This window comes from Zophobas morio, unplaced genomic scaffold (assembly GCF_036711695.1).
Source record: "Zophobas morio isolate AGI-343-1 ecotype UQ-CSIRO unplaced genomic scaffold, CSIRO_AGI_Zmor_V1 ptg000030l, whole genome shotgun sequence".
Taxonomy (NCBI): domain Eukaryota; kingdom Metazoa; phylum Arthropoda; class Insecta; order Coleoptera; family Tenebrionidae; genus Zophobas; species Zophobas morio.
In genome coordinates, this window is record NW_026972135.1 from 19,742,397 (window position 1) to 19,762,153 (window position 19,757).

Sequence of the window (19,757 nt, forward strand, 5' to 3'; positions counted from 1 at the left end):
CATAAAATAAAAAAGTGTCGACGTCCCCCCGTCGCACCCCGACTCCAGCTCCAGATCCCGAAACCATATGTCCTCTCCTCCAAATCGATGGTACTCAGATCATGTGAAAAAAGCGGCCGAAGTGCGCAACTACATGACAAAACTATAATAAAATTCGATGATTGTCGGCGGGTGGGGGCCGCTGCAGCCGCGACCAGAAAAAGGGTTATCGAAGTGGGAGGCACCGATACGGAGTCCCACCTATCACTCCTCCTCCTCTATATCTGATAGCGCGATAGATGCACAGCCTCCGCCGACTTTTATTTTACATCGACGTACCTTTTGCGATGTAGCGTTTTTTGCACGGCGGACGACCGCGCGATCGAAGCTGGCGCTGGCCCGCGCGCGCGGTGCGCTTTTGTTTTCTTTGCCCGGCCTGCTGCGATCTGCGATAATATTATTCCACCGCGGAATTCTTCGACGAGTTTTCGTGTTTTGCTTTAATTGCGGGTGGGAATGGCGATTTCGGCAATTATCGGCGGAGTTATCATTAATAACGCATTATGGGACGAGTGGGGGGTGGAAGCCTAGACCGAGGAGTAATAGAAGAGGATGGGCAGGGTTTACGTGAAGGCCAAGTCGGACCTGGTATTCCAATTTTTTTTAATTTGGTAATTTTGACGAATCCGTAATTTCATGTTTCTTCACCATAACAGGTTATAGAATACGAAAATGCAGCCTTCCCCTTCCCGTTCCCTCTGTTTTTGTATAGGTGATGTGTGTCTTAAGATTATTTCCCAAACTACGGAATGGAATATTTTAAACGAAGAAAATGATGACGTCGTCAGAATTATGCAGTGTGACATCTCTACTAGTAGTTGATAAATTTTTATAATCAAATTTTATATTTTATCATTAGATAATACAGAGATTAAATAACGAAGTTTTTCGAAATTTTAGTAAGACACTGGCTTTAATTTAAGGATTACAGTTTATTGATTTAAATTTGTGTAGTCGTCTCCTTTGGAAAGTTAATGTCTTCAAACAGACGTTTCACCGTTTTAAGGATGTTTTATCAATTGCAGAGTCATAAAAAATTCAATTACCTTGCTATAATGCATTATGTGGGAGTTAAAACAAGTTTTCTTAAGATTAAAACTCCTCAGAAAGAAAACCAATTTGAAATTCTAAAATTTATATATTTTTATTTTCCTAAGCGAAAACAAATTAAGTGTTGTAGTAGGGTCCATCGGACGACTGAGTGCTTTTATATTTTGTCGACGTTTCATGATCCCTAGAGTACGAAAGAGTGGTCTTCTATTTTCGTCTGATGTCTTCGTCTCTCATCTATAGAAACTGCTAGACCAATTGTTTTAAAATTTTATATGTATTTTAGGTAAAACGCTAACCCAAATTCGGCTAATCATCCTAACTAACAATTTGATGACGACAACTCATTATATTGGGTACTTAAGGTTATCTAAATTTTATTAAATAGTATGCATACTCCTGTACTTTTGATTCATAAATCCACCTTGAATTTGTTTATTACTGTTATATTTTATTATTTAATCCGTCTTGTTCTTTAGACACATAATAGGATGTGATACCACAGTGGTAGTCTGGAAATTTCGCGTCAACTTGACAGACGGGAGGTCTGGGGATCAAAGCCGGAGTTGTCCCTAGATTTTTTTTATTGATCAAATCAAGAACGGTTCGTCCTATTTTCCAGAAAATTTGAGAATACAGCACTGTTATTAGTATACTTCACCTATTCAAATTGATATAAGTGTCCTCGTTAAATTGTTGATAACGCCACTACAAAATTTTGCTGTGGAAAACTCACTTGAAACAGACGCATAACATGTTTCGTTACCGTAGTTTAACAGTCCACACATAGCTTTATTTTAACTTATAGGGGTTATCATAAAAATAGTAAAATTCGCAAAATTAAACTTTTCGAAGAAGCTGCGTTTGTTCGATATTTCAGGGATGAGGGCAGTTCTGTCTAAATGACCTTGAATCAATTTTTTATACCATGTATAGTTAGTTAGCTTGGTTAGCTTAGAAGTCCCTTATCAAATGTGATGATCAAAAAGTTGTTAAAACGTGAGTTGTTAATAAAAGCAAAAAATGATGCAGTAAAAAAAGCTTTATTTATTAAAAGAAAGAAAAATATTTTTTTGGAACACATGATAACTGATATGTTATAAAAATTGAACAAAATGTTTCCAAGCTTTAGAAAAATTAAAAATCTTTGTGTTTTTACATTCTGTGTGTCCTTAAATTGACATTGCATTGCTTATGACTTCCACTTTAAATTATCTTTATGTATTAAGAGACAATTTTTACTTCCCGATAGTTAACAAAAAAATTAGGACCACGTCTAATTCCATTTTTTTTAACGTTTCACAAGTGAAGCGATACGAAAATGTATGGTAAGTTTGTCTTTTTCGTTTGTCAGTCGTGCGCTTGACAGACTGATTACTTTGAAATTTAAGATTAATATGAGACTGGTAATTGATATTCAAAATCTGTCTATTCATCCATTCCAAAGAAATTATGACGTCATCGTAAAATCTGTCAACGTAAATCTCACACTAAAAATGCACTTTATGAGTCGTACAAAAAATTTGAATAATCAGTTTTTAACTTAGAACTTAGTTCATAAAATGTTCAAATTTTGGAAAGACACAATGATTAGGTTTACTTGAGATTCACTAACATGTTTATTCATCAGTCAAAAAATTGATGGCATGTCGAACCAAAGCTTATTTGAAATAAACACCATTACATGTTTTACCTACTCGGAGTAAGAATTTATACTTCAAGCATCAGATTTTAGTAGACTGAATTTTTTATGTACAAGGTTAAGATTTATGTGGTGCATGGCCACAGAACATTAACTAAAATTTATTTATTTTCATTTCTTCAAAAAGTTGAAGACGTTGAAAAAATATGTTAAATAATTCTTCTTTGAAAAATACGTGGGATGCGTGTGATATTGTTAATGCTTCAGGTGCGACAGAAGCAGAGTGCAAATAACTTTTGACTTTGTGACATTGCACCATCAGTATTAATCATACACAGAAGTTTTTCGCATAGTGACATTTGTTTTGGGAAATTTATGTCTCTCTTCTGGTAAAATCGGACCTATTTTTAGCAATTGCAACAACATGGACACTCACTAGTTTTTCTTGGAAAAATATTCCGGTCTGTATGTTCCACTTAAGTGTAATAAAATATTGTTTACTTTATTCCTGATACATACAACATCAACGGAACAATAAAAAACCCTTGTGCCAACACTGCGGCGCAAATCGCTTTGTACTGAGCGACCACTATTCGATGTAAATGTGAAATAGTGACATTTAAACCCACATTTTGTTTTTATTGACTTACAATTAAAAAAATACATCGCATATTTCATTAACGACATTTCATTAATAATAAACGAACTGGCGCTAATAAACTGACGGGGGAATAAATCAAAAGTTGAATGCCCTAGATGCTAGTCCAGTCACATGGAGATACCTCGTGACGGTAAATTAGAAAACTAATTTGTGTTGAGTGCCCGGGAAGTAGTTGCTTATGTACATATTTCGGCGCGGTGTGGCTCAAAGTATTGTCTTTATTAGTGTGGGAAGAGAGATTAGGAGGAATTATCGGTAGTTAATACGGAGTTATGACTTCTAGAACCAGTTGTTAAAAAATGACAAAAAAATATATATTGATAACTTTATTAAATACGCACCGATTTATTTAAAAACAATCCGTATTTTAAAGCTAAATAACTAGGTTTATTTACGCTTAGTCGTACTTACCATACATTATCATATCATTTTAAATGCAAAAATATATTCGTCAAATTACTGGCAAACAGTGACAAAACTCAAATATATTATTATCACAATGAAAAAATTCCCTGTTGTGAAACTCCTAACTTCGTCAAAGAACAAACCGATAATAAAATTTTATTTTACTGTCATTTAAACTTAATGCTAATGTAAAGATAAGGGGATTTCAAATAGCGAATAAAAATTTTCGGAACTCTTCCAAAGTGACATCAGCACGTGATAACAAAACCATAACCGCAGATAATCAAGTGTGCATTATTATTTTCAACATTTAACAAGTATGAAAATTAAATTGCTCGATGTCTTCACAAGGAAGAAAAATATATGGATAATGACAACTCTTTCCCCGGCAAAAACTAGCTGCTGTTAATTATTTCGTAAATATAGTGGAAAGACTTGATTTTGACGGCTGCAGTCGTAAAAAGATTCCATCTCTACCCACTAGAGTCGATTGTGTTAAATATTTATTTTTGTATGATAACAATATAATATATTCATAGTGACTTCTATTGTACAGTTTCCTTTTTCGGGCTGCGAGTTTGTGCGTGTTTCATGTATTACTTCGAAAATGTTGTCTTTGATTTATTGTAGATTTGACGTATTGAAAATGTTTACATAAATCTTGCATTGTTCAGTTTTTTATGGCATACGCACAGACGAATAGAGGTAAGAACAATATATATCTTTTGTTCCAGATGTTTCGTCACTATAAATACCACATTCAATGTTAAAATTCCCTTAAATTGAAAATTACTATGTACTTTAAATTTAGTTTAAATTTTTGAAATCTAAATTTAACAAAAAATTTGAAAATTTAGTCGAATCGTAATAAACACCTCACCATAAAAGTCAAATAATAAATGTGCGCAAAAAATCGGAACTTTCGACGTAACGTATTTCGATTGCGAATAGACCTAATTTCAAATTTTTACAGTACAGTAAGATTTATGGGTCCTGACAAGAAAGAACAAATCTTAAATCTTGATTAAAATAGAGGTAAACCAAAATTAACGTTTCGACTAAAAAATATACATGGAAAAGTGATACAAAATTTGCACGTGACGTCATAACAATATTCGATCGATTCGCGATAAAAAAACAAACCGGACATTTGCAGAATGTTCATCCAAAAACTGTTCTATTTGAGAAAAAAAGTTATAATTCGTTACAGGGTTCAATTGTGATATCTATGTCAATAAAGTTAGTTTCGTGTTGATATCTTCCGATTTTTTTTTCGAAAAAAAGATCAACAATAATTTTAAAAATACCCGAGCTATCAATTCAAATTAAGATTTATTATTGTTTTCGGGTCTTGATTAATTTACTTGTACAAGAAATCAAAAAATGTGTAAAGCACACATTTTTTTAATAACTGTAATAACTGTTGTTAGATAAGTTTGTTATAGGATGCTTCCAAAAATTCAAATTTTCACCCAATATCCTTTTAAGGGTACTAGGGGCTTTTATTGGTTTGATAGATCATTTACAGGAAAAAAATATCAGCAAAAGTTCTATGAACAAGTCGAAAATATTATATTTCTATGTTTTTCTAAGTTCCGTAATTATAAAAAAAATATAATAATAAGTTTATTTTCCTTCAAATTGAACTAAAACTGTCAAATTATGATAACTTATACTTGCTACCATCAGTTCCTTCACTAAATTTTTCTAATTTACATGATTTATGTTTCATTATTATAGTAGCATGATATCACTAAGTACAAAACAATAGTTTACAAAATACTAATATTTGTTAAATATTAACACGCAGTTACCAACATCATAAATGAAATCTGTTTCAATTAACTGACTGTAAACCAATTTTTTTCTCACTAATTTGCATGAAACTATAATTAAATATAAAATTTAGGTGTAGCAAATTACAACGGAAAAATCGCCCGTAGCCAAAACCTAATAAATAAATGTAGGTAGAATACGTAAATATTAGGAAAATACAATTAAATTTCGGATAAAAGGACAATTCATATTATAAGATGACGTCATCAATTTTTTGGATGGGCTAATTAAATAATTTTATTGAAAGCATACTTAATTATTTCAGAGAGGTGAATTCCGTAATTTTAAAGATTGTTCATTCAGGCCTGTAGATAGACAAACAAAAACGGTAAATTTTCGTGGAAACAATCATTTGAGTGAAATTGTAGTCAGTATATACAGGGTGTTCAAAAAGTGACGCACTAACTCTGTGACACATTCTTAAGGACCATTCATTGAGCAGAGAAAAAATAATTTTAAAAATAAATACAAAATTTCACCACATTTTAATTTAGAGTGGTGGGTTCATGAAATCATTATGGGTACATGAAAAAGTATTTGGTGCTTGTCCATTGTTTCCTTCATTAATATCACAAAAAACTTCAAAATTGTTCAGTTTGTATTTGGCAACAGTGTCTAATTTTTCACATTTTTTTGTATATTTTGTATTTTGTCTTTATAAGTAAATGTCAAATTTATGTAATTAATTTTTTAATGATATTCTCGAAATTATATTTGTGAACTTAATAATGTAGCGTTGAGTTGATAAAAGGATAAATCAAAAATCGTATTGAATCCACTGATGCAACATTTTGGTTTCAAAAGTAGACCGATTAGGTACATATTTTTTTGTAATTGTCAATAATAATTAATAACCATTACATACTATGAAAAAATTGCGATGAATAAACCTAGCGACAGTATTACCAGTCTAGCTATAGCAACATTGTTAAATTGTGTATATCGACATCATGACGTAATGTGAATATCAAAAACAAAATTTAGTGCATATTGTTACAAGCATTACAAAACAGAAATGCAACATTAATTAAATGGAAATGAGACTCGCCAGTAAATAAATCAGGTAAGACAGTAACGAAAAATCAGATAGTTTAGAAACAAACAAAAAAAAAACAACGCAATACAGTCGAGAGGTATCATGACCCCAATTACTTCCCTGGTTGGTTTCAAGGACTGTCAATAGAGGATGAGGTACGATATTATCAACTACAGTATAATCCGCGTTTTGTTTTTTCGTTTAACATTCTGCGTGAACAATCGTCAAAGTACCAACAATCAACAATATCGATAAAACGGGGGTTGCATTCTTCAAAAGTTGTTTTTTCAGTTATTTTGAGCGATTGTTGTGATCAGAAACACATTCAGTGAGTTGCGTAGGTGTGACCATTACCATTATCTCAGCCCATGGATTAACGACCCGATACCATATAGCTCCGTAAGCAGTCTCTAAATTTTTCAAACTCGCTTTCCAGAACGTTCAAATTGCAAAACAACATTTTTCTATGAAACGTTGTTGATGCCTATTGGTCACGCGTATAGTACAATAGTAGTTTTATCGCGATTTTCCCACACGAATCCGCTTACGTCCGATAGTTTTTTCTCAGTAAAAGCCTGATGTAATTTTTGCAGCGGTCATCTCTTCAAACGCACTATCGCATGAAATATTAGAAATTGTTTTTAGATATCCCACCATCGCCGTATCGTTTTCCCATCCATATTTGTTTACCATATGGTTTCTGTTCGAGTGAAGAGGGTGCTTTTTTACGTGATCTCGAGCTCGATAACTCTTAAAAACGCTGTCATTAGGGCTTAGTTTGACTATCGGAACCGATTTGGGGCCATCTGGTATTTATTAAGTCCCGGATTGAAATGTTTATGGCTGTTTTGTCTATAAGGGGTTGCTTTTTTCGAGATTTGGAAGGAAAAGTCGGGCGCTCCGTAAATATGCCTCCATTATATATTATAATTTAAACACAAAGCAGTTAAGCTGCCTACATTAAAAAATACATCAGTCTATACAAAAAGATCCTATTGTCGTCTGCTATTAATAAAGCGTAGGAGAGCCACGTGATTTGTCTGCACGTATGCACGTGGGTAGGACAAGGATAGCAGATCGGACGAGGGTTGTAATACAGACGATCCGTAGGTGTTATGAATGGAAATTATGTTATGATTCAGTTTTAGGCGTGGTGAGGTTCATAAGTACTACACTATCGCACAAAAGGGAAGAATTTGGACACGTTTTATTCGCATTTTCGTTTTTTTAACAAGTCGACTCGAATACGGAATAAATAAAGCGGGACACTTTATTGCTCTTCCACAAAATAAATTACGGTTTCCTTTATTGTTTGTAACAGTCAGTACTAAGTCTGATGATAATACGTTAGTTATAGTTAATTAATAATCCACTAAAATGTTTGACAGATATCGTGAAGAAAGTTTTATAATTAAAATGGGTAAAATGGTCGGTCGGCACGCATTTTTGTAGGCCGGAATGGGTCTGAAGGAGAACGGTATAATCATTTACATTCAGGGAAGGATTTTCCTGGAAATAATATTCTTTTGTCGGAAAACACTTGCCTAGAAATTGATTGGTGTGGTTGTCTCGAGACGGTAAACATCATGAAGCAACTTCCGCGATTCGTACAGGTGTGTGTCGGCCTATGTGTGCGTCCGTCAAGGACAACTCGAAAATGTGTCCATTTTTTTTCGTAATTTTTGCATAATCCAGTAATGTCATTTCTTCGTAATTTAGTTAAATTCGAATTTTGTGTACGAACTGTCCGTCAGTTTATACTTCGTGCTTTTCAAGACATTGAAATAGCGTGGTGCTTTCTGTGGTGAACGGTGTAGCCTAACTGCGCCGATTGAAGCTTACTTAAAAAGCGAGAGCATACTGCGCCGCTCTGAATTTTGTAATTGTATTTTTAGAATCTAATCGCGCTGCATCCCGCTGATCGTAATTTGTATTTACTAATATTGAGCAGTGAGTGTAAAAACTGAGGCGAAAATAATAATAATAATTTCACGACCATTTACATGCAGTGTTCCTATACATACAATTTAAAAGAAACACTGAAACAAGTTTAACGTCTTTCTGTACAGCTGACTTTTTATAAACAAGTAAATATTTATGACTTTCAATTTCAAAATTATTAAGTATAGTAATACAGTAAAGAAGATACAAAAAATATATAACATTGGAAAAATGCTTGAAAACAGAATTGCTGATTATTATTAATGTTAATTATGCTATCTATTACCACCTATTTTGAGAAATATTGCTTTTCGAATTCAAGACGATATGAATACGTTTTTAAGTAATATTTTTCTAAGTCAAAAAAGAGTGAAATCAATAATATTTTCGTTCTTTAAATAATCGGAAGAAGAAATAATCAGGATTTTTTGATAAAACTGATGGTAGGAAGAATAGTCATGCAAAACTTCCAAAAGTGATTACTAGATTATTGTCACTGTGTTGTCAACTAATTACTAATGTTAAATGTTGCAGGCTGGTCAGAGTCAGATTATATTGAAAAATATAGTACTATTTTAATCATCAAAAATAAAGACAAAAAGATTTGATAGAATAGCGTAAGTTTTGAAAAAATATAAATTAAATAATGTTATTAATACACACGTTATTTTGTGTCCATGAAACCGAAAATGTGTCAAACTGTTGACACGTTGTCATATTCTAGGACTACGCAGAATTGTTTACTAAGTGCTTCCTGATATGTACCTTACGTGCGGGTTCTTCCAACCACGGCAAACAGGGCCGAATTACGGGATCAAGTAGGCGTAGGATATACATTGATTAGAAAATATTATTATAAATAAGTCAGTTTAATCTGATGAGAACCACATAGAAGTTAAAGTGCGCCGATAATTTTTATTGACCATTATAATTTATTGTCAAATTTTCATTACAGTTCGTAGTTTGTACTTAAAATAACAATGACCTTTATTATGTTTCGATGAAATGCACAAACTATAAGAAATTTGCTAATCATATCACATATAGTGAGACCATAATTTTCAATTTTTGTATACCAATAACATTTTACAACCTAAAAGTTAAAGAGCGTAAGTTCATAATCCGTAAAGCTATAAATTACAGACCCTTGGTCGAAACTTGGCGGCAACTAAACGGTGAACAGGGGCGGATTTGGTTTATTTTGCAATGAATCTAACTGAGGTGTCTGCAAGGGTCGAGTACAGGAATAGAATATTAACTTGTTGTTTCTGTTTATAGTCGCTATGCGGTTGACTTTCAATATCATGAAATTATTTTGTCCCAGTACTCAGCCGACTTACTAAAAGATTTGTCTTCATTTCGGTTGAAGCCAAAAGTGCTACCTTTCGTTTTATGGAGGTTTAATTTTGTAGATTTTTCGTTGTTAAATATATTTGCTCTGCAGATCGTACCTGTTGAAGGCATTTTAATCGACCAGTACCATTGGTAAAAGGTGGATGGATATTGAACAGATTATTTAAAGGATGAGATGTACAGCGAATACAAAATTCACAGTCAATACAAGTCTCACAGCGAATACAAGATTCCCAAATTTACGAGTAAAGAGTTTTTTTTTTAGTTTTTAAGGGACTAACGTTTGCATTACGTGTACCTTGTATCAAATTGGAAATTGCATCCTGTTTTATTTGGCGTTCGAATAACAATTTTAACTTACGAATAATTTCCTCCCTTATAAAAACAGGTCAAGTAAAACGATTTAACTGACAGTGAATTTTTGTGTTAACGATTTGGCGTTGTCAAAATCATAGAATAAAAAAATTAAACTTATTTAAAAACATAACTGAACATCCCCAATTAACTGAATAACTGTCTTAATTACGTATCTATTCCTATGTGTCATATGAAATAGTCATAGTCAATCAACTTACAATTACGTATCTACATTAACAATTAAATTATGAAAATAAGTTTTTTACGGAAAACTGTAGAAAACACAATTTTACATACCTACTATATCGTAAAAATATACATGCAAATATCCAATCCACCTCTCACTAGTTTTCTTTCGCCTTAAAATCCTCCGACCAACCCCTTGCCATAACCCTCCTAAAAAATTCAAAACACTGATTACGATTTTCCATTTCCTGAACGTCAGGCCTATATATAAGAATGATTATTACTCGGTATCAGCAGCGCTGTTCTGATACCATAAAACAGTGTCTGAGTTTGAATTAAAAATCAAAATATATTGCCTTGCATATATCCCTACCGAGTTTAATAAGGTACGGTACCAGTGGCGGCGCGAGAATCCCCCGTGATGAATATCTGTCAAGTGGAATCAGCCCCTTCGATTATTAGCATGCTGCATTATTAAAATCTGATCTGAAGAATTGCCCAAAAAATGCTAACTTATTTACATACTCCGTCGTGCTTAAAATTGCAAATCTGTAATTTTAATAACGTGTAAAAAATAATTACGTTATACGTACACACAACGTGCCTGTGTGCATTTTTAAATTCATAGCAAACCGAATAGGTTGCGGCCGTCATTCTCCGCCACTGGATCGTGTAAAAGCAGGATGAAGCGAAGCTATTGTTTTTATAATAACATTGAGATATTACTCTATGCGGTATAGAAAGGTGGCTATGAACATATTTCACGTAATAAGAAGGCTGGGGCGCGAAAAATTGAACATCTTGAATAATAAGATGGCCATGGAATAACAGCCGAATAACGTCTCACTCTTATTATCATCGTTTTTTTCTCTCCTCGACTCTGCGGGAAACGTCCATTAAACAATCGGAATCCTCCATTACGTTAGCTAACTCTATAATAGTCGAAAATCCGATTGAAAATTAGTAAAGTTCGACTCTGTACGTTTATTCTATTACCAGTCGACTTTCCTTTAAAGCAATTATTCGACATTACGTGTTAAAAGAGCAGGGACGGACTGGGAAAAGTAACTAATTGTGTTTGTTAATTCGGTTACACGGAAGGAACAGGCTCCAGCCGGACGCACTTTTTTCCGATTGACTAATCGCCCTACTCTTTTTACAATGTGTAACTTTTTCAATTTCTACACTTTTTTAAGTAATATTCGGCTTTTTAGTCAGTGGTGTTCAATTTTATTATCTTGAGACCATTTATGTATATGTATACAATTTATTACATTAATAAAATTAATGTCCTAGTAATCGGCAGGGAAAGTGTCCAAAACAAAAAATATTATAATTTTTAAATATTCAGCAGCTCACAGTTTTTTCCTGGATCAAGACATTCATATTTTACTATTGCATCTTACTTTTGTTTTTTATTCTCTTTTTTTTCTTGTAAAATTTAGGAGGCTAATAAGGGCATGTATAAATATACATAGTTGTTTTAACAAAAATTAAGTTGTACGTACACCTCAAAAATGAAACACTATGTATATTTGCTGAGCATAACTTTGGTGATGACATTTTTCGGTTGCGTTTAATGACTCGCCCTGTATATATGTATTTTTAAATTTTTTTAAATGAAATTATGTTAAAGGGAAGCATTAATAGATTTCCAAAGTGCTCACACTGCTTATATATTAATATTGGCAATATTTAATTGTGAGTGATTAAGTTTAAACAAAATTTCGGCAACATAACGTAAGGATCATCACTTCATCGTCACTGGTCTAGTGAAAATTTCTTTTTTATGGCAATAGTCCTTAGGTCATAAACGGGTCTGTGTTGCGTTGGTCAAGTTTTCATTGAAGACATTTTCGTTGGAGAAAATTTATAAATATGCACAAATTAAAAGATTGATAGTGTAGAAAAATAGTTTTCATATTGTTACGAAATACACCCTTCCGCCGCCCCAGTACGACGCCTATGGCGGTCGAGAGCCTTCTGGACGTACGCACGGCGCTGATGGGTGAATCATCGCTGTTGACGGCCGAGAGGCGGGCGCATAAAGACAGGTCTGGAGCGTCTCGAAGCGGCGTCCAGGGGAGTCTCGAAGCGGAGTCGCGATGGATGTTCGTGAAGGATCTCGATCAGAGACTATGGGTTTAAATAGAGGCGACCGTAGGTAATGGATTCATTCATCCAGTGAAGACAGTCGAGAGCGCCGGAATAATTTCTGTACATATTCGTTGCAATAGATAGTGTTGTAATTCGAGCTAAAGAAATAAATATTTGAGTTTCACCAACGCCCGATTTATTATTCGTCCGTCAATCGTAACACTGGTGTCAGAAGTGGGATTTAGTTTCAAACGAGCCTTTTCCATTCGTTCTAGCACCTCCTCGAGATTCTTCAGATGGTCGTCAAACGTTTTGCCCATAATCATGACGTCGTCGAGGTATACCAGACAGGTCTTCCATGTCAATCCTTTCAGCACCATCTCCATCAGCCGCTCGAATGTTGCTGGCGCATTACATAATCCGAAGGGCATAACGGTGAAGTGATAGAGGCCACTTCCGGTGGAGAACGCAGTCTTTTCTTTGTCGTCCGGGTGCAAGCCTACTTGCCAGTAGCCACTCTTCAAGTCCAAGGTCGAAAACCACGCCGAGCCGGATAAGGTCGTCAAGGTATCGTCTATTCGAGGAAGGGGGTAACTGTCTTTCTTCGTGACGTCGTTCAGTTTCCTGTAATCGACGCAAAATCGGGTAGTCCCGTCCTTCTTGGTAACCAAGACTACTGGAGATGACCACGCGCTGTTGGATTCTTCAATTACCCCATCTCTCAACATGTTGTCCACGAGTCTTGTAGCTTCTTCTTGTTTGGCTAGGGGTAGTCTTCGAGGAGCCTGACGGATCGGTTGCGTGTCACCAGTGTTTATTCGGTGTTCTACGATGTTGGTCTTCCCGAATGGTTCCTCCTCTGAGGCGAAGACATTACGGTGCCTACGAATGAGTCCTTTGGCCAGTTTTCTCTCACGAGCAGACAGCTGGTCCCAGTTGACCTCCAAGCCTTTGGTATCCCCTTCCTTAGACTCATTCTCAACGTCTTCTTCCTCGCAGTTCAATACTCGGGCGACTGGCTCACACATTCCGATAATCTCCCCTTTTCTAATATTGACTGCATTGGGAAACACGTTTGCCACACGTAAGGGTATGTCACGATCGGTTTTGATTAGGGTGCTCGCGATCAGGAGCTTGTGGGTCGAGTCACTTGCCGGTTGCACCATCCCCAAACTGTATCCGGGGTTTGTCTCTACTCTGGCGGGAACGATGACTTCTGCATTACCATCTACCTTCGTTGTCTGACAGACCACTAGTCTGACCGTTGCAGCTTCCACATTCGGACGTCCCAGCACAAATTCTTCGGCTCCAAAACGCAGAATTTTCTGTTCTGGGTCGATCATTAAACCATACCGGCTGATTAGGTCCATACCCAGAATGAAATCGTCAGCGATTTCCGCCACCAGAACTTCATGCCTTATTCGGAGTCGACCGAGCTCTACATTCACCACCGCTGTACCCAGAACCGGTGTTGTTTCTCCTGTCACCGTCTTTACATTCGTGGCGGTATATACTGATTTAATTTGGCAATTTTGTAACCTGGATCTGCGTGCAAGGGACACTTCGGCTCCTGTGTCGATGATGATCTTCGATTCCCGTCCATTGATTTTTCCGCTGATTGTCGGACTGTCGACGCTCCCCGCGATACTTCTAACCATTACAGTTGTTGGGGCTTCTCTTTTAGCAGCCAGTACGCGCCCCGAGATACCGACTGCCTTTAGTTTTCCTGCTCCTGATGTAGAGGAGGTCGCGGCTGCGATCTCCTCATCGGCGCTGGCGATCTAACACGGCAATCCCTCCTAACATGCCCTTGACGCCCACACCTGTAACATTCTAGGCGCCCTCCATGTTGTCTAGAACTGCCCGTCTTGATTTCGGCAATTATTTCGCGGGCGAGTTTCTCAAAGTTCTCGCTCATTTTGTCGAGACTCTCTTGAATAGGGTTTACTTCGCCCTCAACCCCAATGCCTCGTATCTTAACGTTGGAACGAGGTGAGCTGTTGTATGCGGCGTCCACTTCTAACGCTCGAATCAGCGCCTCGGATGGTTTCTTGAACCCGGAGATTTGCAGGACTCTTCTTACCTCACTATCTCTTACGCCGTTTACGAAGGTTTCTGCTGCCAGTCTGTCTTGGAAGTCTTGCGGAGCTTCAGGATAGGCGAGGTGTACCAAACGTTTAACATCAGCCGCAAACTCCTGAAGAGATTCACTACTCTTCTGAATCCTAGATTTAAGCTGCGCTACGAAAACTTGCCGGAGGTGTTCATCTCCAAATCTGAGTTCGAGGGCGGTCGTCAAAGCGGTATAGTCCTTCTGGTTCTCTTCTGATAATGTCTGTAGAATCTCCAGGGCCGCACCTCGTAGTGCTACTACCAAAGCGGTCGCTTTCTGTTGGTCATTCCAGCTATTCGACAAGGCCGCAGCTTCAAATTGCTTCTTATAAGTAGTCCACGACGTCTGCCCATCGAAAATAGGGGGTTGAACTCTCACCGGACTGAATTCTGCAGGGGTCGCAATTGTAGGTCGTGGTGTTTGCAACCTTTCTTCGAGCTCCTTGATCTTGTTTTCCATTTCATTTTTCACCTCGTCCACTTCATTTCGCACGACTTGGAGGATTTCGCTTCGGCTGTTCAAAAGTGTAGTTTGCATAGCTTTTAAATTTTCTTCCATTATTCTTTGATTTTCTTCCATTATTCTGCGATCTTTTTTTCTATTTTCTTCCATTATTCTTCGATCTTCTTTTCTACTTTCTTCCATTATTCTTTGATTTTCTTCCATTATTCTGCGATCTTCTTTTCTATTTTCTTCCATTATTCTTCGATCTTCTTTTCTACTTTCTTCCATTATTCTTTGATTTTCGCTCAACATTTTCATCATTTTTGTCAGTTGTTCCTCCATGTTGGCTGTTTGCGCTCTTGTGGTAGTCGGCATAAAATTTTCTTCTAGAAACTTCTAGAGCCTTGACAGATGTCAATTCTCGAAGCCAATCTCAGGTGATGAAAGTCTAATTCCGTTATTCCACTCTTACCGCGGGAGAGAATTTTCTCGAAAGTTCACTTTGTTCCGGTCTCCCCTAGTAGCACCAACCAAATTCGAATCCCGATTTATTTCACAATTAATCCCACTTCTGACAGCAGTGTTACGATTGACGGACGAATAATAAATCGGGCGTTGGTGAAACTCAAATATTTATTTCTTTAGCTCGAATTACAACACTATCTATTGCAACGAATATGTACAGAAATTATTCCGGCGCTCTCGACTGTCTTCACTGGATGAATGAATCCATTACCTACGGTCGCCTCTATTTAAACCCATAGTCTCTGATCGAGATCCTTCACGAACATCCATCGCGACTCCGCTTCGAGACTCCCCTGGACGCCGCTTCGAGACGCTCCAGACCTGTCTTTATGCGCCCGCCTCTCGGCCGTCAACAGCGATGATTCACCCATCAGCGCCGTGCGTACGTCCAGAAGGCTCTCGACCGCCATAGGCGTCGTACTGGGGCGGCGGAAGGGTGTATTTCGTAACAATATTTTGTTGAATCCGCTGGTGTTGGAATAGTGTAACGGCGTAAAATTTTGTTCAGTACTTGCAGCTGAAACGTGGAAGCCCTGCTCGCGAAAAGCCGGATACTTATTGACATTTCAGTAATTAATTAATCAATAGTTATTTCTTCTGATGGATGGAGAGGCGAGCACTTGTATTTTCCAGCTGCATCTCGTATTAATAATATTTGACAGCTCTTCGCGAATAATAAGACAAAGGCAAATTCAATATACATTTGTAACGTTTGAATAATTCTAGGCTTTGAATAGCGGCGGCGCGCGTATCGCTGTGATTTTGTGGAATTTTGGCTTTTACATTAATTTTATATATGAGATCAATAAGAAATATTCAAAGGGGTGGGTTTCAACTTCTCTGATTATCTCAAATGCAAAGCTGAAGTGTTCCTTTCAAAAGGAATACGAATATTTCAAATATATTTCGATATCTCGGTTCGGACGGGCTTGATGTTGCGTACTGCGATTCGTGGCGTAATGTGACACACGCGTGCCACCAGTTCGGAACTACCGGCGAACCGTTTTTTTCGTTCGGACGCGATTGGTGCGAAAAGAACGCGATTGATTCGTGGAACTGTCTTGAACGCGGCGAAAGGGGTGGAAATACGCAGCAGAAACCCTCGTCGGACGCAGTTTAACGTGAAGTAAAGGGGTGGCGCGACAAGGATGATATAAAAGGGTTAGCAATAGTAAAATAAGGGAGACAGACCCCCAGTATCACTAATTAGTTATCAAAGAGTTTGGCTAGTGACAAAATTCTGCTTCGCGATGAGGGTATCTACCCCAGAAAGAGAAACGCTCGTCATTAACATCTCCACACGCATCCCTTATTGTTTTTTTTTCTGTCTGACATAGGTATTATTAAATATTCCATACGTCAGAGAATCAAGCGTCTCAACTTTTCGCCCCCTCCAAGCCCACTTTTATAATGCACACCCTCCCGGAGTATATTTAAAAATATTACAACGTGGATTTATATCGTGACGTGGAAACCATAAATTCTGATCAAAAATTCAAACAATACGACCGTTAAGAAGCCTGTTTTGTCTTTGTTATAAGGGTGGGTTTCGCTAACGCACCCCTAACTTACTCATATATGGGTAGATTTATATCGTTCAGTTATTTTGCATATTGACCGCGCATAAGGGTATCTGATTTCAATCGAACCCTCTACATGGATTTTTTGTGTGCTTGCTTCGGCGACCTTCAAACGGAAAGTGCGTAGATTCTACTACGAAGGGTGAAAGTTGTTCGGTTTTGAACTTGATTCAAAAATTATCAAAGCCAGTCTGACAGTTTTAAGCTCATTTCCTGCTCATTTTAAAACTGAACCTAAATTATTGTATACGTTTTATAATTTTACTAATGTATTTTGGAGACTCACTCGAAAATTTTCAAATTTTTGATAATTTTGGAAATGATCTAAAAAGGATAAAAGTAGTTGAAATCAACAGTAAGGATACCTTAAAAGTTGACTTGTAAGTCGTCGAAATTTAAAAGTTGTATACAAATCTCAAAATGTATATATCGTGGAATTTTTGAAATTTTGAAAAACATACCAACATTGCCAACTTTTTTCATTATTATTGTTATTTTTTTGTAAATAAAGATGCAAGGTAAGTTAAATGAGAGAAAGGTTACGTTGTCTGTCTAGTATTAGTATCTACAAAACGAATATGTTGCTCCAAACTTTTAAAAGAACGAAAAAATGTAAAGCTGATCACTCCAGCCTAATATGTGTCTGTGTGCCTGTGCTTTCGTCACTAATAACATAAAATACTAATAAAATAAATAACAGTTAACAATGTTCATATTGGGTTGAAATAAATTAGTATCATGACTCACATTTTTTTTGTATAAAATGATCTTTTAAAAATTATTTTTGTTTTTATTAGACACCAACCACAAAACAAAATTAATCACTCGAAAGGTTATGTTACACATTTGTTAACCTGATTTTTTACATTTCTAAACTTTAAAATCGACCATGCAACATAAAAGCACAAAACAGGCAATATTTACTAGGCAATAAAGATATCTACTGTTTTATAGCTATCGTTTAAAATATATAAATACGCAAAATTAAAATGTATCGGAAACATATTTTATTATTTCTAGTGAGTCACCATATCCTACACAAACACAAATTTCAGTCAAAATGTCATTGCCCATAACATAGATAATTTTTATGGATTTTATTCGGCAATAAACTGTTTTTGTCTTCGGTTCTTTATACACCACGACAGACATTTTTCAACCAAGCCAGACCACTGCCAAAACTTCGAGAATATTAATTATGAACATCACGGGTACACTAGTCCGCATAATTCATACCGCGATCTATATATAGGGGGTGGACCGCAAGGCACCATCAAGAGGCCGCTCCTTTTCCACATACATACGTTTTCCGCAACGAACAGTCGACAGCACTCAATCCGGCTCAATGGGCCTCACGTCTGGAAAGTAACACAACCGGCACTCCTAATATCCGCCCATAATTCATCGTTAGATCCGACACCACACCAATTGTCGATAAGTTGCCGCGCAAAAATTACCCAACCGCGTTTTTGTTGGCGAACAGGTGTTTCGAGCCTGTTGGAGTCACCCTCAACCCTCGTGTCACACGTCACCCATCAAATTATTCAAAAATCTCGGCCGGAAGCTGCGACAAAGCGTTTTCGCGCTAAGAACCAATTTGAATGGATGGTAAGAAAACAAAGGGAGTACCTACGTGGGAGTTTGTTTTTTTTTGCGTGTTGGTAGCGCTGATTGTCATTTGATCCGGCGACGTTTTTTATTGTTATTAGGCGAGTTTAATGGACATTAAATGAAGCGGAAGAGGATGTGTGAACGATTAGATATAAGATTCTTGCAGGGCTGCCAACTGGAGAAAGAAACGCGTCGCGGCTGATTTATCGCTGAAAATGGACCAGCGTTTGAAAATCGCCAGTAATTGATAATTATTCAAGAGTAAATTATTACTAACAGGTATTAGAGGCGTTAAAGTGATCGACCGGTTTGGCTGTGGGAGGCGGGATGAGGAGAGTATGTTCAGTAATGCGTTGGGCGGTTGTGCGGCTATTAAATGCACATATGCATTATGAATCTGTTAAGGCTTTTATGCATGCAATGTTTAAAGAACAATTTGGCGTGCAATTGGATGATTAGGATGAGGGAGAAAAAACACTACAGTTGTAATCGCGGATTCACTTAACGGAACGGACTTAATGATTGCAACATCTCTATATTGCATACGAAAGAACTTAATGCAGACGACGAACCAGAAATAAAGAAATTGTAGCTAAATTTGAGGATAGAAAACAATATACAATAATAGAGCACAAGAAAAATAGTACAAAATTTCAAGAAATCATAAAGAAAAAAAAAGTCATAATAGAAATGTAATTTTTTGTGCACCAGCATCTAAGTATACAAAGCAGGGATTTTTTTCTCTACACTGTACAATAATACTAATAGTCTAAAAACCGAAAAAAATCATCATCAATTACTGCAGCTACTATCGCCTATCATGCCAGTTTTCTGAGACGACTAATAGATTTTGTTTCTCCTTCTAAAACTGTGTCTCACTT

At 36.5% G+C, this 19,757-nt stretch overlaps 1 protein-coding gene across 8 annotated transcripts in view; it reads left to right on the top strand.

The window, feature by feature from the left end:
• Positions 1-19,757, top strand: part of LOC135139035 (homeobox protein cut) — an 85,736-nt gene that overhangs the window by 22,759 nt on the left and 43,220 nt on the right. The window contains exon 1 of one of the 8 annotated variants that reach the window (XM_064069107.1): positions 340-650. The exons of 6 other annotated variants lie outside the window; for them this stretch is intronic. In XM_064069107.1, coding sequence (XP_063925177.1) covers positions 543-650 — 108 coding nt within the window. In that variant the 5' untranslated portion in view covers positions 340-542. Of the gene's footprint in view, positions 1-339; positions 651-19,757 lie in introns of those variants that run through there. One more of the 8 variants, XM_064069108.1, reaches the window with a different exon arrangement.